Genomic DNA, 23887 nt, shown 5'->3' on the forward strand with positions numbered 1-23887 from the left:
AAGTGATGATCTCGTGAAAGTTGGCGAGGGTGATGAGAAGAGTTCGTTTATACGCTGATCGTTTCCTAAAATGACAGAGCAGTCGCCTGAGTAATTATTATTACTATTTTTTCCTTACGAGCAGTTATAAACTTTTGAATGCTTCCTAGGAAGTGAGTTCTTTTCATCCAGGTCCTCAGAATGCAAGTTGGCATGTGCCCTTTAAGCTATTTTTACTGTATTTTACTCCTGGGTTCCAGCACACCGACATCGAAAGGGAAATTACGAATGGCTCAGAACATCTCAACTCAGGTGAACAAAAATTAGCTTTGCAGCCGGTAGATTTCATTGAAGTTGAACTTGATTGCTAATCGAAGATTTATTTCAACAATACTCCTAATCTTTATGCAAGATTTAGGTCTCACAGATTTTTTTTAACATTTCGAAGGATGAATCCATTAGCGTATCATTGAAGGTGTGAATTTCTGAGCTTAGGAAAGAAGTAATTTGTGTATGCTCCAGAATTTCATTTGTACAAAGATTTGAAGTAGAAATGTGAAATTCATTGATACTTTATTGCTGCTTTTATCTTCGCAGGTTTTTGAGAACAACATCTTTATAGCATTATCAAAATTTTCTTATTCGCCAACCTATGTTGTGACTAATTGAAGTGTTATATCTGTTAAGATTCATTTTTTGATTTTTGAAAGAAACCAGTCATAGAAATCATGATTTCATTTATTTGATTTCCTCAATGATTCTAATATTCTAATACTACTTTTCCCCTCCCCAATAAGCATTCATCTGAGGATTTCATTTGTGCAAAGATTTGAAACTTGGGAGGGGACTAAAGTGCATGGAGGCAGTGATGTGGATGGCTGTGTGATTACACTCTTTATATTAATTTAAAATACCTATTGGGCAATTTGGGGGGAGGGGCAGGGCTAAGCTTTAAAGAGGGTGACTGAAGCTCAAACCTACAGTGCCATCAGTAATGCTCCCTGAGGTGGGCAATAGGTGTTTGGTCACATGAAAGTCCTTACAAGAAGTGCTTTTTCTCTGCTGGGGAATTCTGTTTCTATCCGGACTCTGTGCATTAGAGTTTGAAAACAAGGGTGTGTTGAATTCTTTATTAGTAGCAGCATTCCGTCTCTTCTCATCTCTAACCTCATCAACCCCACTTTGCTGTGCCTCCTGGTCTCTTCCATCGTTTCTCCCTCATTCGTCATCTCTACTTGGATCCCATCCCGATCAGAAGGGATATCTAAGACTGCCAGAAACATTCAGTACATGATATTTTTCCTGGCGACTGCTCTGTTTATCTGGCATTTAGTTAGTGTCTTCAACTGTGACTATCTCTGCACTTAAATTAGAAGTGGAAACTCGAGGTGAGAGATTAAGAGACTTGGTTAAGCCCTGAGAGAAAGTCAATAGTGGGAGTAGGATGGAGCTTGAATTCTTAGCAAAGATTAAGGATCTCTTTGCCTGGAGTTAATTCTAAGGATTGTGCTTCTAGATAAGAGTGAAAGGTGAAGAAAGAGAGGGTGCTTTTCTATTTGTCATCCCTGAACAAGAACTAACCAACCATGGAGTATTGAAGGGGAGGCAAGTGAAAAATGCCGAAAGTGGCCGCTCTCTCCAGAGGCCACGGAGAGGCTGCCCGATCACCTGGAAAGACCACAGGCCTGACAGCGTGCGCCCTGCCCGTGGTCCTGTGGCTAACCAGCCCATGGTGTGCGCCTGCCCGTCACTTAATCCCTTCAGCCATCATCGTGTCTCTATTATGGATAATTGTGCTAAATCAGCTTTAAGGTTGTCTTGTCCTGCTTGCTCTGTATTTTGAGGACTTCTTTGATAGCCGTAGGTTAAAAGGCGCCTGATTTTAGCCCTTATGGCCTGTTTCCTCTTCTGCTATTCTCACCCTCAGCTCCATCCACTGCTAAGCCAAGAAGAAGCACGTACTTGCTGGTTACACTTCATGTACCCTCATGGGTTCTGTCTTCCTCCCCACTGGAAGAAGGCAGAATAAGTAATTCAGACAGAGTCACATACATACGCACAGAGGCCAGGCGACCGCTTCATTCTGTACTCAATCCCCAGTTTCTCAAGGAATGCTAAAAACGAGTGGAATCCCAGAGATTCTTCAGGCAGAGGCTTGGACCAGACAAGACTATTAAGGTAGCCATGTCACTTAAACTGACCAGTTGGTTCAGTGAACTAGTCAGTTTAATCTAAGTTCCGATTGAATGGCTTGTTTTACAGATGTCCAAATAGTCATCCTCACCTAGGCAGGCCCAGTTTGTACTGGTCTAGATTTCAGCACGTTTAGTCGTGCGGAAAACCTGAGCTCAGGGAGGTGGCGCTCTTCCTGAGTGGTGACAGCCCCAGTTGGGCTGCATGTGACACTTCAGCCCGGAGACCTCAGGGGAGGATGCCTCACCGCCTTGGCTGCGCCACCTCTCCTCTGGCCACATCTTGTGCCGCATGGATGTGCTTCACACGGAGTGTAAGCAGTGTTCCTCCTGGCGGTGGCCGAACAGCCTTTCTCCACTACCACCTCCTACCCCTTCGAAAACAAAAACAACAATGTGCTAATTTTAGCAGAGGATGTTTAGACAGACCTTTGTCATAGGACACAGAGACTCAGGGTCACATGGTCAGAATCTGGCAAAATGCCAGTCACCCTATTCAAGTGTTAGAAGTAGGTGTTATTTATGTTAAGGTATTTTAACATAGGAACCCAGGAATTTTCCTCTTACACCTAAAGTAATACACCCGTGCCTGTGTACATTCATATCAGGATTTGCTATAAACACATTTTCCCTTCAATGGATTTACTCTTTTATACGTTTAAATATTTTTCACTGCTGGTTGTTTTACTGAATTAATCTTTTTGTAATACTCCAATTAATTCAGTTGAAATAGTCTCATGTTGACATCACACGATCCTAACAGTGGGTTGGGTGTGGAAGAGCCTTCTATTCAGCTGCCCTAGAATCACCCGCTGACTGTATGGAGCACAGAAATATTAGTCATGACAGTGTGTACATCGTATGTAGTCTGCTTCCGTAAACACAACGGAGCCATACGTTTCCTATAGTCTAAACTCACAGTTGTGTACAGTTTTATTCTAATAGTTTTCTTAAGAGCAAAAGTTACAGAATTGTTTTTGATTAGTTCTTTATTTTGTGGGATACCGTTATATCTATTCTTCATTATTGAATTGCCAGATCGTGGGAGTACATCTTGTTAATTTTCAAAAAATTAGAAAATCCATGAGAAAGCATTTTATGACTTGCTTTAGTAGAGGCTTTGTCCTAATAAGAGGTCAGGCTGTGGTGGATTGTATTACTGTTGCATGAAATTACTGTTCTGTTAATATTGTTTACAATTGTATTATTTCTTGAATTTTCTTTCAGAGAAGAGTTCCAGTCACAAATGCACATGTGGTGCATTTTGACACTAACTGCTAAGATGAAATGCAGAAATGAAAACCACACATCCATTTTAGTATTCTAAGATGTGATTAGACTTGCTGTATCATGTTTTTGTGCTACTGACCCATAAGGGGAAAAAAAACCACTGGAAAAGGGTAACCGTACAGCTGGGACCTGCGGCCTCGACGCTTCTGGGATGAGCTGGAACATCTCGGGAGATTTTATTGCAACATATTCACACCTCATCTGAGCCCTCAGCCTAGATTCATGCGCATTTCCTTCACTGGCAGTTGTCACGAGACACTTTACCTCCCAGGATGGCAGACGCTCTCCCCACAGAGTTTGATGTGGTTGTTATAGGGACAGGTTTACCTGAATCTATCCTTGCAGCTGCATGTTCAAGAAGTGGTCAGAGGGTTCTGCATGTAGATTCCAGAAGTTACTATGGAGGAAATTGGGCTAGTTTCACCTTTTCAGGATTGCTCTCCTGGTTGAAGGAGTATCAGCAAACCAGTGACATCGAAGACAAAAGTGCCACTGCGTGGCAAGACCTGATCGATGACACAGAAGAGGCCATCGCTCTTCGTGGGAAGGATGAAACCATTCAACACACAGAAGTGTTTTGTTATGCCAGTCAGGACATGGACGACAGTACTGCAGAGACTGATGCTCTGCAGAAAATCCCTTCCTCCGTGGCATGTGGCACCCTCGCGACACCTCTTGGTTCCGGGTGCTTGTCTGAGGAAACACATGTGACTAGCTACGAAGTGCCTGCCGAAGACACTCCAAAAAACGAGGGAGAGGTTTTCCTAGAAGCAACCAATGTAGAGGAAACTCAAGCAAAAGAACAATGTGGCGATAAAACTTGTACACACGCAGTTTCAGACAGAGGCGAAGACGAAAACAGACCTGTAGTGGAAGACAGCGCTGAGCGACCGAAGAGAAATAGGGTCACGTACTCACAGATCGTTAAAGAGGGCAGGAGGTTTAACATCGACTTGGTATCAAAGCTGCTCTACTCTCAAGGATTGCTAATTGATCTTTTAATCAAATCAAACGTGAGTCGCTATGCCGAATTTAAAAACGTAACGAGGATTCTTTCATTTCGAGAAGGAAAAGTGGAACAGGTGCCTTGCTCCAGGGCAGATGTATTTAATAGCAAAGAACTCACTATGGTTGAAAAGAGGATGCTAATGAAGTTTCTTACGTTTTGTTTAGACTATGAGCAACATCCTGATGAATACCAAGAGTTCACACAATGCTCATTTTCAGAATACTTAAAAACTAAAAAATTAACCCCCAACCTTCAACATTTTGTGCTACACTCAATTGCAATGACAGAGTCATCCTGCACTACCATAGACGGCCTTAAAGCAGCAAAAAACTTCCTTCGGTGTCTTGGACGGTATGGCAACACCCCCTTTCTTTTTCCCTTGTATGGCCAGGGAGAAATCCCCCAGGGTTTCTGCAGAATGTGCGCAGTGTTTGGGGGAATCTATTGCCTTCGCCATAAAGTACAATGCCTTGTAGTTGACAGAGAATCTGGAAGATGTAAAGCAATTATAATAGATCACTTTGGTCAAAGAATAAGTGCTAAGCATTTTATTGTGGAGGATAGTTACCTTTCTGAGGAGACGTGCTCAAATGTGCAGTATAAGCAGATCTCCAGGGCAGTGCTCATTACGGATCAGTCCGTGCTACGGGCAGATTCGGATCAGGAGATTTCCATTTTGATCGTGCCTCCAGCGGAACCAGGGGCGCATGCTGTTCGGGTCACGGAATTATGTTCTTCGACCATGACGTGCATGAAGGACACCTATCTGGTACATCTGACCTGTTCATCTTCGAAAACAGCAAGAGAAGACTTAGAATCAGTGGTGAAGAAATTATTCACCCCGTATGCCGAAACAGAAGAAGACAAGGAAGAACTTACAAAGCCAAGACTCTTGTGGGCTCTTTATTTTACTATGAGAGATTCCTCAGGAATCAGCAGAAGCTCATACTGTGGCTTACCTTCTAATGTCTATGTCTGCTCTGGGCCTGACTGTGGGCTGGGGAATGAATATGCAGTCCAGCAAGCCGAAATGCTTTTCCAGGAGATCTTTCCAGGTGAGGAATTCTGCCCCCCACCTCCGAATCCAGAAGACATTATCTTTGATGGTGATGATAAGCAACCAGAGGCTTCTGGAACCAATAATATAGTAATGGCCAAACTGGAATCCTCTGAAGGAAGCAAAAACCTAGAAAGCCCAGGGAAGCACCTTCCAAATTAGGAAAAAAGCAAACCGGAAATGCAACTTTGGGCCTTCATCCTAGCATAAGAATATTCTCATTTAAAGGACAGTTTCCTATGAGAGTAATTAGAAGTGGTTACGTGATGAGTGCTATGCAGATGTTGTCTTTAATTCTGTTTGAGACTTTTCAGTCATTGGTTGTCTTTGTTAACCTATCAGTGACTGATTTATTGGTTATTGGACTTTTTTTTTGTTTCAGAATGTATTCTATGATCCAGAATCTTAAACAGAGTTAGCTTTGTTTTAGTATTGGATCTATATGTGGGGGTTCCATGTTAGCAGCTGTGCTTTATTAAAGGAAGGTCATGTATCTGCTAATGACCTTCAGATTTTATTGTCTACAATGACAAGTATTTTGCTTTGCAGCTAATGTATGTACAGTTGCTATCACCTCTGAATAAAACACAGTAAATTTGTATAAAATATAAACATGTACACATATATAATGTAAGCATATATACATGGTAGCAATAGCAGCTAATGCCAGTGCCAATATGATAAAGTACATTTGTCTTATCAGAAGATGAGCTTTGCATGATCCTTTATCTGTGAAGGTGTGATGTTTACAGTAAGTCTTGCAGTTTAATTCTCCTACTTGACCGTTGTAACTGAGGAGGTAATGTTGCCACCATGATCTCCTTTAGAAAAAGTGCCAGAGAGTTCTGTTAGTTGTTGAAGAGCTCATTTTTAGGAGACTTAGTCCAAAAAAATCTAGGGCATAAGGTTCTCATTTAATATTCCTACAGACCCTTGCTCCAGCACCTAAAAGAAAAGAATTTCCAACAAGTAACTTAAGCCAAAAGGAAAAAATAAATTGCCCTAGGACAAAGACGCTTCAGAATGACTGTTCTGAAGTTCCTAAGAAGAAACTAAGAGTCACTTTTTAGCCGGGATTGATTTCCCGAGGTTTCTCGGTGGGGGCGAATGTTCCGCCTTGTTGGCTCCCCTGCAAACAGCGACACTAACCGCAACCGATAGGAGTGAGTCAGGGGAGGATTCACCAGGTCCCTTCAGTCGTGTCTCACTCCACGAGTAGGGAGGTAACCGCTTTCAGAATCACTTCTGCCTTTGGGCTGTTACTCTAGAGGAGGGAAATATATTTTTCTAGAACCACTAGAAGTTGTGCAGCTGTTGGTTCTCCAGTGGAGGAAGCCTGTGGAGCCGTCAGAAGAGGTGAACTTCCTTTCCTTTTATGCCAGTTTCCATTTCTCAGAGAATAGGAATCCTGTAGGAAGAGAGTCCTTCAGTGACAGTTGGTTTTTTTTGTTTGTTTTTTTCCTGGAACAAAGAATGTTTACTACATGCTAGGCACTTATGCTCTCTCATTACAGTTTCTCAATCCTGTGAGTCAGATGTTATCGAATATGTTTTCAAAGAGCAAATAAAGATTTAATTAAAAATTTCTCAGTCTGGTATGTGGAAGAGCCAGCATTGGAATCCAGGTTTTTATGATTTGAAAATCTTTCACTAAAGTTAACTGTTAAGAGAGGATGGGTACTGTAGGAGAAGGAAAAATGCTCATGAGCATCAGTCTGGTGTTGCTGGTGAAGAAAAGTAGACAGAAATTGGTTTCTCAGCTTGTTATTGAATCATAGAAATGTGAAGATTAAGAGTAATTGAAAATAAATATAGTTTAGAGCTGTGGATCTCATCGAAGCAGAATTTGGCTAAGTTTTAACAAAATAATGCTTTTTAATGTCTTTTGATCTGAACATTGTGTCATAAAAAATCACAGATGGCACTAGGCCAACATATGCTCTGAATAGTCTCTTGTTCTTCTATATAAGGAAAATGAAACAAGAAATATTTAATTTACACCTAACTGAAAGAGAAGCCATGAATTGGTGTGTGTGTACACACACACACACACACATACACACTTTTGAATATAGTGAAGTGGTATTATTGGGTGAATCCTAAGGTTTAATACAGTGAAAATTCCTGCAGTACACCTAAAAATTAGTCATTGAAATGAAAAGGAATTTAAGGTGATTTTAAAAATAGACTTTACAAGAAAGACTATCATAAGAGATAAAGAATGATCCAGCATTTCCACTTTTGGGTATTTATCTGAACGAACCTAAAGCACTAGTTGGAAAACACATGCATCATGTATTAATTGCAGCATTAGTTACAATAGCAAAGATATGGAAGCAACCTAAATGTCCTTCAATAGACGAATAGATAAAAAGGAAGTGGTATATATATGAAGTGGAATATTACTCAGCCGTAAAAAGGAACAAAATCTTGCCATCTGCAACAACATGGATAGACCTAGAGGGTATTATGCTAAGTGAAATAATGACTTCAGATAGAGGAAGATACCATGTGATTTCACTTATATGTGGAATCTAAAAAACAAGTGAATCACCGAAACAAACTCAGAGAACATTTTGATGGCGACCAGATGGGAGGGATGTTAGGGACATGGGTGAAATAAGGGACGGGATTAAGAGGTACAAATTGGTAGTTGCAAAGGAGTCATGGGAATGTAAAATACAGCATGGGAATATAGTCAATGATATCGTAATAACCATTCGTGGTGTCAGATGGGTACTAGATTTACCGGGGTGATAAGTTATGTAAATAATCACTGTATTGTAAACCTAAAACTAATAAAATATGTGAACTAATTGAAAAAAAATTATCAAAAAGATTAGGGGATTTTATAACCTACTATAATTTGCTGATGAGGTGGAATTTTACCCTACTGGGCTTTTAGGTGTACTTTTTCAAATTCAAAGAATAAATATGGTGAAAGAATAAGTATGGTGAAAGGTGATATCCTAATATCTTCATTTTGAGGCAAATATGGCCTCAATACTAGAAGTCAGACATTTAGGAAAGGGTCTCATTCTGAACAAATGCAAAATAAAATATCGTTGAATAATACACAGCAAATAAACTGCAGGCATACCTCATTGCACTTTATGGTGCTTGGTAGATGTTGCATTTTTTACAAATTAAAGGGAGATCCTTAGCTATCAAAAAAAGTAGGACTTGCATTTTTTAGCAATAAATTTTTGTTTAGATATAGTGCTATGTATACTTAAAAGACTACAGTATTATGTAAACGTAACTTTTGTATGCACTGTGAAACCAAAAAACGTGTGAGACTTACTTTATTGCATTATTCATTTTATTGTGGTGGTCTGGAACTGAACCCACAGTATCTTGCAGGTATGCCTGGAATTTTACTAGGATTTATTCAGGATTATAAAGCCGGTGTTCAGTAGAACAACCATTAAATGAACATCAACTGTGTAAAATACTAAGTAATCCAAACTGTTAACTACAGAGAATGTAAAAGCTATCAGTGAAGTTCATCGTTCATCTTTGATTTAATTACATCCAGTTTGGTTTCTCATAGTGTGATAAATACTTAAAAGCAAGAACTAACAACATTCCTATCAGGAAAATACATAGAAAGCATTTCTCAAGCAGAAATTAAACAGTCTTGGCACCATTTTTATTTGTGTATGGTCTAAGAAGCCTATTGAAATAAAACCTTAATGAAGATTCACAGAAAGGTAAAGACAAGGAAAGAAAGCAGCACAAACATTTTCTATTCACATGGCTTTGTAACTAGTGAAACCTATAATATGTAAATATCCTGACAATAAAAGACTAATTCAGGAAACTGGAGGATAAACAATTTTTTTAAAATCACATTTCTAGATTCCAATAGTGACAAACTACAATTTAAAAACCTTGGATATTAATATATATGAGCCATTTAAAGTTATACAACTATATTGGGATACAGCAGATTGAAGGACCTACATCCTAGGGTAATGGAAAAAAGTAACCAGGGAGTCCGAAAACCAAAATTATAATTCTCATTTCACTACTTGCCAGTTATATGGTCTTGGAAAAATCACTTAGCTTCCATTTCATCATCTATAAAATAGAAATAATCCTTAGCTGAGTTTTTCTGGGGGTTACATTAATGTATATGGACTCACGTTCAAAAGAATGGCAGCAGGTGACGTCGGTTTACTACACTTCCACTTAACATTCCAATTGGATGCTTTAGATAATGACAGAGTTATGATCGATTATTTAAGAATGTAAGCAAAACTATATAACCTGAGAAAAAATGGGAGTCTTGCACTTATAATCCTTAAGACATGCTATTAAGTAATCTTTCTAAATATACTATGGTACTAGTATATGAATAGAAAGTTTAGCTAAGACTAATAAGCCAATTGGAAAGAGAAATATGTAATAACCGCCAGTAGAAAGACTAGCTGGATGTCAGTATGAAAAAAAGAAATTAGATCCACTTTATAGATGATACAATTCCACATCAATTAAAATGTTAAGAATAAAGGTAAAAACAAAAAGACTACAGTTTTCATCCTAACGATGGTACAAAGGAAGCGTTATGGCAATGGAAAACATGGTTGACGAGGCAGATGAGATTAAATGAAAAATGAAGAGAAACAAGAACAGATGGAATTTTAAAAAGCTACTTGCCTTACATGTGGATAAAGCACTGACTATTTTTTAAGAGAGAGGTGCAAATCCATACGGCTTTCTACTTGACTAGGCAAATTCATAAAAGGACCGGCAAATTGAAATGACTTTGACCTAGTTCATGCTATTGGCAAAAATTTTCAATTGTATGTGTCCTCATACCAGTAGCATTATTTTATTAGTGGTTTTTAAAATAACTAGAAAAATATAGTGACAGCTCTATAACCAATCTATCTTTTGATAGATATAACTCATTTGAGTAGTATATGCCCAGGAAAATATTTAAAAGATTTTTTAGTAATTACATTCGAGTTAAAAAAAATGAAAAGCCCAATAGTTGGGATATGGATAAGCGAATTTTTGTGTTTGCTATTGCTATCACACTGTTACATAGCCATTAAAAAATATTCGTATTTGTAAAACTGTATGGCAAAAATGTTTGAGACTTAAAGTGTTAGAACATAAATTATTGTATTTACTGAATATATTTATGTACACCAAAAAAAAAATATTTGGAGTTTACATTAAGGGGTTCTTTATTTTTTTTCCTGTAAAATACTGATGTGTGCAATGAAAAATAAAAGAGTAATGGTGTAATGGTTTACCAAATTGGTGAGAAAATTTTTGATTCCTTGGAAACTTAAGTTCTTTAAATTAAAAAATTAATATATTTTAAATGTTAAAGTCAAAAGATAATTTCCAGAAATATTGATAGAAAGTTTTACAACTCTTGGTGGGGAATATTCTTAGCTAAAATGGATTTTATATCTTTTCTCAGCTACCTGGCATTAAGAAAAAAGAAAGTATATTGTGATGACACTTTTTTTAAATGGAAACCTCACAACCAGAGATTGAAATAATAGAAATAGTATTGATGCCTTCCAGCACATTAGAATGAAGATATTGCATGCTAGTTAAAAAGTATGGACCCAAATCCAAGAATACACTTCATTTGGGAGTCTTAGCGGCTGTGGAAATGAAGTTTGGGTTCAGATTCCCAAATTTGGCCAAGCCTGGATCTGAGAAGCCTTTTCAGGGAGACCTGTGCTGGGGACAGATCTCAAGAGACTGAGGATGTTGGCTGGCCTTTTTTTGTTAGCCTGAGAGATCCAAGCCAAAAGGCGATTTAATTCAGTAAACATCAGTTGAACATCAGCTGTGGGTTATGAATTGGTGTTATTCTAGGGATTACAAATAGAAAAATGAATAAAACAGGTCCTCTGTACCTGCGAACCATTATGGTGGATGATATACATTACTTTTACCTTAATGAGAATTAAGATGTTTTCTATCATATTCCCTATTAGAACTACTGCCACCTCCCCCCACCACACACACACACACACAAAAGGGAATCCGATTTGTGATGCATGGCATTCCTTTAAAAGGAGTGCCAAAACCTTTAATTACATAGTTGGAAACAAATAGCTTAAAAGTTAAATAGTAGAACAGTTAATACTTTCTGAAATCTATTTTGGCTAACATTTAGTTAATTAAGAAGTTTCTGACATTAACCAGAAGCTTTCTGTCTTGCTTGGGGGAAAATGCGAAGAGAATGTGTAAGAGACTGGGTCCCAGAAGCTCAAGGCATTGGGTCAGGGAGTAGGAAATATAAAGAAATCAAAAGACCAGAAGAAAGTTTCAAGACCAAGAAATTCTGATGAGGATTACTGTTGTTTACATTCCTCTTAGCGGGACAAATGGAAGCCATGCTCTTATTGCGTTGAGGTAGTTATTTCCTCTTTGAAGATTCAATTTTTTTTTAGTATGTTTACCTTCATTATAGCGAGACATTGTTTACAGTATCCTCCTTATCCTTGTAACCAATGACCAAAAGTATTCACATTTCAACAGCAGGTGGTAATACGTCCAGCTTTCTGTAAGGCAGAAATAAAGTAGCTGAGTGATTCAGTTGAAAGAATTTGACTCCAACATGAATATTACGCAGCAGTTCTCCAGCATTTGTATGAATATTGCTTCTTCTCCTGACAACTACATTTTCTTATATGAACCTCAGAACAACTATGTAAGGTAAGAAAAGGCAGGCATTTATATCTGTTGTATAGATAAGACTTGGAGGAACTAAGTGACTTGTTTGGACTCTCGGTAAGCATTCAGATCCATTCATGAGAATCGAAATGTAACTGTCGGGCTTTGCCTCCCATCTCCGGAGTTATTTATTGCATATAAGTGCATAAAACATAAATTGCTATTTTAAAAGTGGTGGCTTCTGGAATTTTAGAGTATATTTGTTTTTCACCAAATACAAAAATTGTCCTATAAGTAAAATTTGTGTAATTAAAAGGGGCCAGCTGATGTTGGAAAAGAGGGGAGACAGTTGATTTAAACTTGCATGTGAAATCAAAGCAAACTTTCTTTATCCTGATTTTTATGTCGAGAGCTTCATTTCTTCCTATATAGTATCTTTATTAATTCATACTGATGTCCTATAATTTTGGCATTTGCTTGTTGCAAATATGTATTTAACACTTAATACACTCTATGAACAGCTAATATAAATAAATGAATTCACATCAAGGAGATGGTATGACTGGTTCAGAAGTGCAGGATTGACAAAGTATAGTAGTAGATAAATAAAGACTTGCTTGTAGTCCAGTCAGAAGGAAATACATCTTTAGATATTTCTAAAGAAATAGGAATCCCTATGGACGTTAGTGCAGTGGAGTTTATGCCAATTCTTTTATTACAGGTCACAGAACTAAACTCCTAGAGCACCTTGTTTCTGTTTATTAGAGACTTTTATTCCTGTATTTATTCATCCTTATACTTAAGAATAGAAATATTACTAATCTAGTACGGGGAAAAATTATTTTTACATTATAAGCTGTAAGTTTACATCATATGTGTAAATTTATATTCAAATTTTTGTATTCATTTCAGTCTTTTTATTGCCGTTATGAAGAAGAAATTTGGGGGAATGTATTGCAGAGGAAGAGCAGGGAATCTTGTTTTTAGGCAATTAATTTAGTTGTTAGTTTCCTAAGATGATTTATGTGAAGGATGATAGAGACATAAGCTGTATGTCTTGCTCTTTTACCAGTCCTATTTTATGACAGCATAACTATTTGTAATGGGCTCTGTTAGTGAAACATAAATATCAACTAGGTATTTATTAAAAGGAAAAGGCAAAAGATAAGAAGCGCACTGGAAACAATGCGCCACGAGCCTGTGCGCTCCTGGCCCGGTGTGCGCTGCAGCGCCGTCCTGCGCTCCACAGGCCCCCCTGGGGCCTCTGCTCCATGCCCTCCCCAGCCTCTGGGTTCCAATCTGAGGGACAGGGCCACTGGGCCGATCGCTGAGAAAACGTATCATCTTAGTCCTGGGTCCGCCTACTGCTAGTACACATAGTTTTAGGATAAGACTGTGTGAGTCAGTGCAACTATTTAAAAACAGGCAACATTTCAATAATCTATAAGAAATTCCATCTAATAATTTTACTAATTTTCTTCCATCAAGGCAGTGGTTCTCAAACCAGGGTGATCTTGCCCTTTAGGGGACACGTGACAATGTCTGGAGACATTTTTGACTGTTGAAACTATGGCATCCAGTGGGGGGAGGGCAGGGATTCTGCTGAACCCTACAATGCACAAGAGGGCAGCCCCACAAGAAAGAACCATCCACTCCAAAATGCCGATGGCGCCACGTTGGAGGAAATCGAATTAGAGTAAAAATTGTGAATATTTATAGTGAATCTTCTTTCATTTTTTTACGCTTTCCATTTTTACCTTTTTTGCTCATTATCTTCTGACTCCCTACATCCCTCTTCGGCAGCGTCATTTCCATTGTTGGCAGCAAATGCTGTGTGCTGCCTCCTGCTCCCCACGCCCCGCCCACGCCCCGCCCCCGCCCCGCTGGGGCGCAGGGCTTTCTTCTGCAGGTTTATGATCAACTGCAAACATAATGCAAACATCCTGCCCCCACCGTCAGATGTAGATTAGAGATTTTGTGGGTTTTAAAAAAAAAATTTACTCATCTCATTCAGAAATAGAATAATTCTGCAAAGCGGTTATAGAAATAAAAGGATGGTACCTTTTGTGTCTGTGTTTGGTTTTAAATAATATTTCCATATGAATTTTTAGATATCTTTCTATACACTGCAAACAACTACCTCAAAGTTAATGCAAAAATATGTTAGCATACATTTTTTTGGAGGAGTGCTATTCATTTGACAGGCTATAAGCAAATTAACCAAATTACACATATGTAATAATAGCCTGAGCTTCAGAGAAGCCAAAACAAGAGTAAATAAACCATCTGTAATGGAATTCTACTCACATTTGCACTGGCCGAAGGGTCACCAGGCAGCGAGCTAGCACAGCAGCTGGACATCATGGACAGGGGTTAACTACAGAAAATACCTAAATGGAACGAGCCGGTGTTCTAAATGCAGAGAAGAACCTTAACTAGATTACACTGCTAAGTGAAACACGGGTTTGATACAGTGCAACGTTTATTGAACACTGTCCCCCAGTTTCTGTGCTAGACTCTGGGAAGGCAGAGAATAATTGTAACTAACATTTACTGAGCACTTACTGTATGCCAAGTACTGCTCTAAGCACTTGCTATATTTATTGAATCCTCATAACAATCCAATGGGGAGAGGTGTGTTTATTAGCCCCATTTTGCAGATGGGAAAACAGACACTACGAAGATAAAGAACTTGCCCAAGGTCACACAGCTGGTAAGTGAGCTGCAATGTGGAGTCTTCAGTAAGGTGTCAGGGTAAGTCCAGCACAAGTAACTAACTACTTACATGCCAGAAACCGTTGTAATTTCTTCATATATATTATCTCAGTTTTTCAAATAACCTTGTGAGGTAGGTATTAATGTTTCTTTGTGTAGATGAGAAATAAGGCTCAGTAACTTTCCCCAAGTTACATAGAATTAGTACGTTGCGAACTCTCAGTCCATGGGGGCTGACGCCGACGCAGTTAGCCACTGTCTTAATCAGGCTGAGGTCGCTTCTGTGATGGAGGGATACACTTTAATGCATGCACGGAGACGTTATTTTAAGTCTGACTAGGCAAACCTGGGAAGGCTTCAGGAAAGAAAAAGCCTGGGTCCTGCAGGTCAAGAAGGGTTCCTCCAGGATGATGCGAAGAACACACTCCGTGTGGGGAGCAGAGCAGAAACAAAGGGGCGAGGACATGGAGAGCGCTGCGTGGTGAGAGCACGGCGTGCCCTGACCCGGTGGGAACCGGGGTGCGGGGGCGGGGGGGGGGGGGCACGCGGCAGGACGCCTGAGCCAGGGCCCGAGCCAGGGCCCGCACTGTCGGAAGTCTGGAATACCGTGGGACTTTTATTCAGTGGGTAACCAGGAACGGTTGAAGGTTTTTCTAGGTAAGGCTTCTGTTGAGAAAGGGCGGCCTGGTGACATTGTGGAGGGAGGCCGGAAAGAAGGCCCGGAGACCGGATTCAGGCGACGGGTCAGGAGGCAAAGTCTGATAGGCTTGGGGCGGGCAGAGTGATGGGGATGAATCACGGAGAGGAAATTTCGGAGGTAGTACCACAGGAGCTGGAAAATGACTTACGGATAAGGGAGAGAGAAAGGAATTTGAAATGCCTAAAATGTCGGCTTTGGTGTTTGTAATACATTTAACCAAGATTGGAAACAGGTTTTGAGCAAAAGCAAATGATTTGGCTTTGGTCTTACGAGGTGATCAGGAGAGGGTTCTGGAAGGTCCCAGAGGGCTGAGGAACTCTGACTGTGTCCTGGGGAGCAGCGGTTAGTGTTGTTATTAAACAAAGGTGAGATGCCTCGGACCTGTAGCCTGGGATTCGCGGGAGGGCGAATCCACGGGAGCGAGATCGTGAAAAGGAGGCCAGACTGAAGGCCACCGAGAGAGTCTGGCAGGAGACGATGAGGGACTGACTTGGGGCGACGGGAGTCACACCAGAGAAGGACAGGTCTGAGAACCACCGAGGAGACGAAATCAGCGTGACTCGGTGACCCGCCGGAAAGGAGCGCTGTTAGAAAGCAAGAGAAATCAGAAGACAGCTGAACAGGAGCAGGCGGCCAAGGGCCTGCTGGAAACGCAAACGGGGCACCTGCCGCGCGACAGCCGACAGCCGCCTGCCGCTGGGTTCCTCCTGGGCGGGAAAAGTCCTTGGTTCCAAGGCATGCGCTCCACCCCCCGCCCCCCACCTCCCGACCCCCTGCTTGTTAAGCCTCAGGGACACGGGTCAGAGGCTGCTGGTACCTGGATTAGACAGGCCGTCCTAGACTTAGGCCGAAGGGAGAGCAACCCATCTAAGGCGGGAAGGAGAGAAACAGCCCCGATGGCATCATCACAGGCCTCTAGCTTATGTGTAGCTCATGTTGCGTTTCCATTTGACACTGTGCCTGAAGCCGGTGCCATCTTGGACTCTCAGTTACATAAGATAATCTGTTTTCTTTTACCCCAAAGGAAAAAAAAAGCTGGCCTAGAAATAGGATATGAGGTGGGAGAAGTTATAGAAGCCAAGGGGGATTTCAGAAAGAACCCAGTCTACAGTGCTGGTATCGTGGAGCTTGAGTGAACTAATGTTTTAGCAATTGATTGGTGTATTGATGGATGAGATTCTGGAGCAGTGGTTTTAAACTAGGGTCCTCGTGGAACAAACGGAAGCATCTTTAAAATGCGGACCACAAGGCACCGCTCCTGCATTCTGGGCCCGTGAGGACACAGAGGGCGATCGTGAGTGGTCGATGCGTGGGTGGAGGGTTGTCATGCTTCGTGACATAAATAAGAGAATAAAACAAGTCTCTCGTCATATGGTAGTGGGGACTTACTTTATCTTCCGGCGGGTATTTTGGCAAGTTGTATTGGAAGCATTAAAAGTTTGTATGCCTTCTCACCTAAGAATTATATTGCCGAGAATTTGTCTTAAGGAAGTAACCATGGATATGTGTAAATATATAGCTAATGGATTATAATGCTCATGGCAAACACTTATTAAATGTGTACCATATGCCAGGTTCTGTTATAAGTGCTTTGTGCATATTATATAACTCTTCATCCCAACTCTGTGATATAGTTAAATACTACTATTACCCCATTCTACAGTAAAAGATTTTAAATCACTAGGAGATTAACTTGTTCAAGGTCACATAAAAAAATGAAGGATATGAAACCCGAACCCAGTGCCCTCGATGGCTAAGTTACACGGTGTCTCCTGACGGCACTGTTGGAATAGCAAAAAACGGAGAGTGACCCAAAGATCCAGTGTTCCTGAAATTAACATGCCACCGAGCAAATCATTCGGGACCCAGACTCTGGATCCTGAGTGATTTTACCTCCTCTTCCCACTCTCCTCACTCCTTCCCTAAAAAAGGTGATCAGGACAAATCCCAGCGTACCTCACATCCCTGCTGGGGTCAGTCATAGCCGAAAGAGGACAGCCACTCAGCTCTCTTTATGGCTCAGTGTAATTCTTGATCCGGTCCAATCCTGAGCTCCCACAATGTGTCCTTAGAGCCTGCTCTCGTGACCAGTAGACTCCCCTATACCTTCAACATCTTCTCTACACCTTTACTGTCCCCCATTCCTGGCCGCCCCCAAGGACCCTGACTTCCCACCTCCAAGCAGAAGCTGTTTTCTTTTTGGCCTCTGTTATGACTGCTAAAATAATGTCTGTTAAGTGGAGTACAAGGTGTTTGGTGGTGGATCCCAGTTCTACAACATACACAAGAAAAATCGAAATAGAGTCTATTACTGACAGGTCCTGGAGAAGGCACATGGCATGCCTTCGGGGGTCACACAGAGAGGTCAAGGCAGAGGCAGACAGAGAGGCAGGGACTGTGGCACATGCCTCCATTAGGGTCCGTGGGTGGAGTGCTCTGGAGTTCTCGGGCTAAGGCAGAATTAGTCGATGCAAACAGAAAGAGCAGGGCTTTGTTAAGCTCCACGGGGTCTGCCAAGGGCCGCAGCAGGGGCAGGCCCTGCGAGGCAGGGAGAGTATTCATCACAGGGCTGTCGGGGAGTCACATTATGGATTTAGGTTTGTTGCAACTCAGTGGCTGCCCTCAGAGGGCATGCGCTTGTGTGAGGGGCCTGGGGTCAGTTTGAAGTCCCTGCAGGCTGTTTGGCCAGACAAAAAGGATGCTGAGGCAGCAAAGCCATGAGGTAGCGGAGCTGAACTCGCCCCCGTGTGCCTCCGGGGCAGGCACTTGACCAGGTGACCACCGAGGATCACTGCTGCTCCCCAAGCATCCTCCCTGATTCTCCTGAAACAACCCCCCCCACCCCCCCGTAGGCTACAAGGTTGAACTCACGTGACCACAGCAACGTGCAGGGAGTAAAAAATAACATGCCACATTTTGAAGACTTAGTATAAGAAAATATAAAATATCTTATGAATAATTTTATGTTTATTACAAATTGAAATGATAATATTTCAAATACATTGGGTTAAATAAACTATTTTATTAAAATTAATTTTATTTTATTTTATTTTTTTAAATGTGGTTACTAGAACAATTTAAATAACAGTAAGGCTCACATTGTATTTCTACCGGGCACTGCTGCTCTAGGGTAAATTTTCCAGTGGATGTTTTTCGACAGCCTCCAGTCCCACACCTTTTTACAGAGGTATCCCGTTTCCTTGTGAGCTTTCCTCGCTCTGAGCACCTATGGCACTTAGGTTTGTATGTCTCATTCGGCATTTCAAACACAAATTTTGTATTTTGACTAGTCTCTTTCTGCCGCCTTTTCCCCTTTACGTGGGTGACCATATCTCATGACTTGGCTTTCACGGCACTAAGCTCAGGATCCTACATGTTAGAACCCGCTAAATACTTAAGCAAAGTTTGGACACTCCTGTGATTGATCCTAGAATAATTTTATCTTATTTACCTAGAATATACCTTAAGTTTCTTGTGCACTCAGGCTTTACTCTGCTCTCTATAATATGAGAAAAGTCCTTAGGAAGTGACGTTAGTCTTCGCTCCGCCTCTCTGTTCACGATGAAACTGCAATGTCTCTCAACGGGCTTCTCCCTTACTCGCGGGTTTGGGGGCTCGGTGTCCGCCTCGGCCAGGGAAAGCCTCCCGCGGACAGGCCTTTCAGCATCTTTTCATGTGATACCGTCTTCTGCCCTTTCCTGTTATATGGCATCCGGTTCTATAAAACATGGCGTTATGATAGGTTTGGGGAATATGAGAAGTGGCGGAAATTGCAAAAGACAAGGCAATAGGTAAGAGGAATGAAAGCTAGAGATGAGAAAAACGTGAAAATTAGAGCCCTCGCTATAAACCAGACAAGATCCCCCTTCTCCAGAGCTGGAGCCTTTGGTGTCCCTGTGGAATGAATACTTTTTGTTAAATATTAACTCAAATGAATGGTTCCGCTCCATTTCTCTTCTGCGGGCAATTTACAAACTCCCAACGTGCAGCCCACGAGCAGCAGACAGGCAGAAAGGCCAGCGCATGTCAGAGGCCGAGCAGCAGACAGGGAGAAAGGCGAGCGCATTTCGGAGGCCGGCGCGCCGCTGCTGGGAAGCGGGCGGGAGGCTGACGCAGACAGATCTCTGCAGAGCGCACGAGGACAGATACGAAGCCATGGCAGCAGTTCGCGGGGGCGGGGGGGGGGTGCTATTTCCCGTCCTGGGGTGATTCTCAGCTGTCTCCCAAAAAATATCGATAAACTGCCCTCCTTGCTTTGGCATCTCTCTCTTCTCTATTTCTTAAATATGTAGAAGAATTATTAGATAAGATGAAAGGTACATAATAATAATAATAATAATAATAATAATAATAAGCAAAAGGCAGGTGTGCAAAATAATATCACTTAAGAAGAAAACCTTCAACCACTGAAACCTACGAGATGCGCGAAAGTGTCCTCATTGAAGAGAACCGGCCGCAGAGTGCGGGGCCTGTCGTACATTCCCAGTCCGTGTGCTGCGGGCCGCGCGGAGACCTGGGCGGCGACGGCGCTGATCCGCTGCGAAGGATGGAAGACGCGGGCCGAACCAGACGCTGGCAGCCGGGGTGCCATGTCAGCGAGGACAGGGCCACCTCTCCACGCCGACTGACGCGGGTGCAGAGCACGCAATCGAAATCGCTCTGCGCTGCATCTCCTGGCGCGGGATTGCAAAGGAAAACCTGGGAAACTAGCAAACGAGAGACGATGCTAAAGGGGAGGTGTCTTTAGTTTAGACCGCCCTCTCCCGAAGTCGGCGGTAACCACCAGGGGGCGCCCCGGACGGTGCAGCCTCAGCTGACACAGTCCTCGGAGCTGGCCTGGCCACCCGCACCTCAAACAAGCTCCGCACGAGATTCATTTGTAGCCATTTCAAGAGCTGGCATGTCCGCTCACTGTTCCCACCAAGAGATAGAGACCGATGGCTCAGATCTACAGGGTTTTAAATTGAACGCCAAGGGGGAGACTTAAATCCATACGAACCCCAATATGACAATGCGGGAGACAAGCCTGAGACAGTCGGCTGTCAATAGGTCTGACAAACCCCTCCCGCTCTAAGACCAACTAGCTTTGCTTTGTGGCCTTAGGCAAAAACTTCAGCTTTGTAAATCTTCCCTTCCTCACCTCTGAACGATTTTCCCTTAGCTCTTCTTTGCGTGACATCCTCAGCTCTGAATGACTAAGACTTTCAAGGCAATGAGATTTTAATGCTCATCTAGACTGTCCCACACTAGTCACTGAGATGAGCTTTATGTGCTGCCACCTCACAAGTGACTATTTAAATCTTAAGACATTCTGTTCCAATACTGCCTGGGACATAGCAATCAGCAATTACATTTTTCCTTATCTTAATCTGGCAGGCTTCTCATCTTCTTTCCCCATTCTCCTTTTATGGTCCTAAGGTATTCCGTTTCACATTTTTTAGCTGACTGGTTACTTACACACAGTCGTTGTATTCATTCTGGAAAGAACAGTGACGCTGGTCCTCTGGCTGTATTTCAAAACTCTTTTGAGTTGGCAGAACAGTAATAGAATGGAACTTAAAAGGGAACCAGTGTGCGTTACTACCGACTGTCAACCCAAAACTCGTAGCCCCTTTGAGAGCTTTGGAAATAATAAAGGGCTAAGTTAAGATTTAATTTAGTACCTCTGAGATTTCCTCATATTTTTAATTTGCTCTTCTGGGCTGTCTCAGATTTTCTTCACTTGAAGTCAGGTAGTAATCTAGGAAGGAACTGTTAGAAACGAGAATTGTCATCTTAGGCGTGGAATCACATAGCTATCCCATAATTTATCCATGTGTTAAATTTTTTCATAGAATTAAAAAGACCTCAGACTTTTCCATTGATCACAACCAGCTTAATTTATCAGATCTTTCCAGAGAGAATTCAAGTAAGAGTTTTGGACTAGCAGTCAGAGATCCGGGTTCTCCTCCAGGCAAAACCTGACTAATCTTGTGACCTTATGTTAGTCATAAATCTCAGCCCCTTCTACCACACTCACATTAAATGGATTTTTCCTGCCTCACATGTCCGCAAAAATCTGATGAGAAAAATATATCGGACAGTACTTTGGACATTATAAACTACCATGTGAAATAATGGTAGTTCATTGTGATTGGGGAATAAGAGATGACAAATCTAATAGCAATAACGTTTGACTTCTTATAACCCACAAAATAAACATTTTATAGCATTTTAAAAAATAGATTATCATGTGATGACTGTCAAATAGTGTATTAAGTTGGAAAAAGGATCCCTTCGGAAAAGGTTCAGGAAGTTGGCATTGTTTCATGTTCTACTAACCTACATATTGCTACTTTCCATTAGGCCATTTTTCCTTTTTATTGAAATCTTATTTGAACTATTTCTAAGCATCATTTTACCCCAACTGTTTGGTTAATTACAGGGCTGACCATATTTGCTACAGAATTTTTATTCTTCATTTGAGAAGAAATATGATCACATGTACATAATTTTATAATCAACAAATACATAATAATCTCTCGTTAACTATTCCAGGAGCCTAGGAAGATGTCAAGATAAAAAAAGACATGATCCCTATATTGAAAGAATCAAAGATAACAGAGAGACGATGAGCAGGTAATGAGTCCCGTGCTACTTACTGGGCAGATGGCCAGGCTCAGGGGACACCCATGTGGACAGAGTCCTCTGTTTTCTACTAACTGCGTCAAGAACTATTTGCTCCCGTCTCCCTTATGAAAGTCACCAGATTTAACGGAGAGAGGGACGCACTCCTTTGTGCACTGCATGTGAACTAACAGTGAGGAAGCGTGAGTGAGAACAGCCGAGACAATAGCACAGACGCTTAAAGTGTGACTTGCTCACCCATGAACCGTAGCCTGGCTGTCTCGTTCTGCACTCTCTTCTGAGGCTTTATCGGCCCTTTGCAAAGGGAGTTCCCACTTCTTAATGCACAACAAGCATGTGGTGGCCACATTCCCACATGGCAGGCAAAGAAAGTCTTGGTTAGAATTGCTTGCCTGAAATCATAATTTTTTAATTCACAGAAAAAGTTTTAACTTTCATGCTGCACTGCATTTCTTATGGAACTATGTGTTTGTGTACTAAACATGAAGAATATTAACTTAGTTTTTAGAACAAAAAATTGAAAATGGTATTTGATGAAGGGAAGGAAGCAGATATGAAAGAAGGAATCATTAACCAGAACTAATTTCTGCCTTCATAAACATCTGGTAAATGCTTAAAAACCAGCCATTATTTTGCTGTTTTAGACAACAGTTCTTATTAATCAAATGGAAACTGCTCATTTTCATAGCTGGGAAAAATGATTCAAATGAAGATGGTTATCTCTAATTTTCTTTAAAATTCTTCAGCTTAAAAAAGAAAGTTGGGTTTAAAAAATGACTTTCCTTGATATCGAAGGTAGACACAGTTACAGAGCATATGTAGTAAGTAAAAAATGGATAAATATGCTTTCTATAGATCCCACCTCACGAATACAAAATTTTTGATCATTTCCAAAGGAGAATTTGAAAACAAGTACAGCATAGCATGGGCTTCAGAAGCAGACTGTTTAATTTGAATTTAGCTCTGTTATTTATTCGCTCAGGACGTTGGCAAGTTACTTAATCATTTTTACCTCTGTTGCCACAGCTGCAAAATTGGGATCATAATTATTTCTACATGTCTCACAGAGTTGTGAGAATTAAACAAAATAACACAGGTAAACTGCTTAGAACAATGCCTGACACATAGTCAACACTCTGTCAGTGGGCTGAAATGATCAAAGCTAATTAAGTAAAAAGGGATGGAAAAGCTTACTCAGAAACTATGTTGTGTCAACAAGATTTCCAAGAATTGGTTACTTGCCTAGGAGATCAACCTTTTTCAAGTATATTAAAAGTACTGCTTTCCTTCGATGTTGTTCAAATATGAGTAGAGGCCACTAATTGATAAAGAAATAGCTTTACTGAGCAACTTCAAATAGTTTTGTTTTCATTGCTATATGTGGACAAAAGTGATTAAAATGCTACATCTTTAGAAATTTTCTATAAGTTAATACATTTTTGAATGAACCAAATTAGAATTTTCATTGGTTAGAAAAAAATATATACCCACTTAGTCAGGAAGATTTTACTAGATGGTCTGTAAGACCACAAGGCAGGTTTTTTACAGTTGTGCCATTTTACAGGTAGAGCATTTGGAACACAGACCATCGAATGATTTGTTCAAAATCATGTAGAAAATCCACTATGAAGTGCATTCTCTCCTAATCATCTTCGCTCCCAAGTCCC

The 23887-nt window shown here is 41.0% G+C and overlaps 2 protein-coding genes across 3 annotated transcripts in view; both read left to right on the plus strand.

The window, feature by feature from the left end:
* The window catches only part of OPN3 (opsin 3), a 47428-nt gene that overhangs the window by 940 nt on the left and 22601 nt on the right, over positions 1 to 23887 (plus strand). Inside the window, exon 2 of one of the 2 annotated variants that reach the window (XM_036235630.1) lies at positions 3399 to 3550. The exons of the other annotated variant lie outside the window; for it this stretch is intronic. Coding sequence (XP_036091523.1) covers positions 3399 to 3439 — 41 coding nt within the window. The 3' untranslated portion in view covers positions 3440 to 3550. Of the gene's footprint in view, positions 1 to 3398; positions 3551 to 23887 lie in introns of those variants that run through there. 2 annotated transcript variants of the gene reach the window in all.
* Positions 3680 to 7354, plus strand: CHML (CHM like Rab escort protein). Its single transcript, XM_036235629.1, has one exon. The coding sequence runs from the start codon at positions 3734 to 3736 to the stop codon at positions 5687 to 5689; it is 1956 nt and encodes a 651-aa protein (XP_036091522.1). The 5' UTR covers positions 3680 to 3733; the 3' UTR covers positions 5690 to 7354.

Source organism: Rousettus aegyptiacus, unplaced genomic scaffold (assembly GCF_014176215.1).
Source record: "Rousettus aegyptiacus isolate mRouAeg1 unplaced genomic scaffold, mRouAeg1.p scaffold_m13_p_18, whole genome shotgun sequence".
Taxonomy (NCBI): Eukaryota; Metazoa; Chordata; class Mammalia; order Chiroptera; family Pteropodidae; genus Rousettus; species Rousettus aegyptiacus.

What these genes read in the sequence shown, in the direction of transcription:
- CHML (XM_036235629.1), top strand. Translation starts at nt 3,734, where the DNA reads ATGGCAGACGCTCTCCCCACAGAGTTTGATGTGGTTGTTATAGGGACA.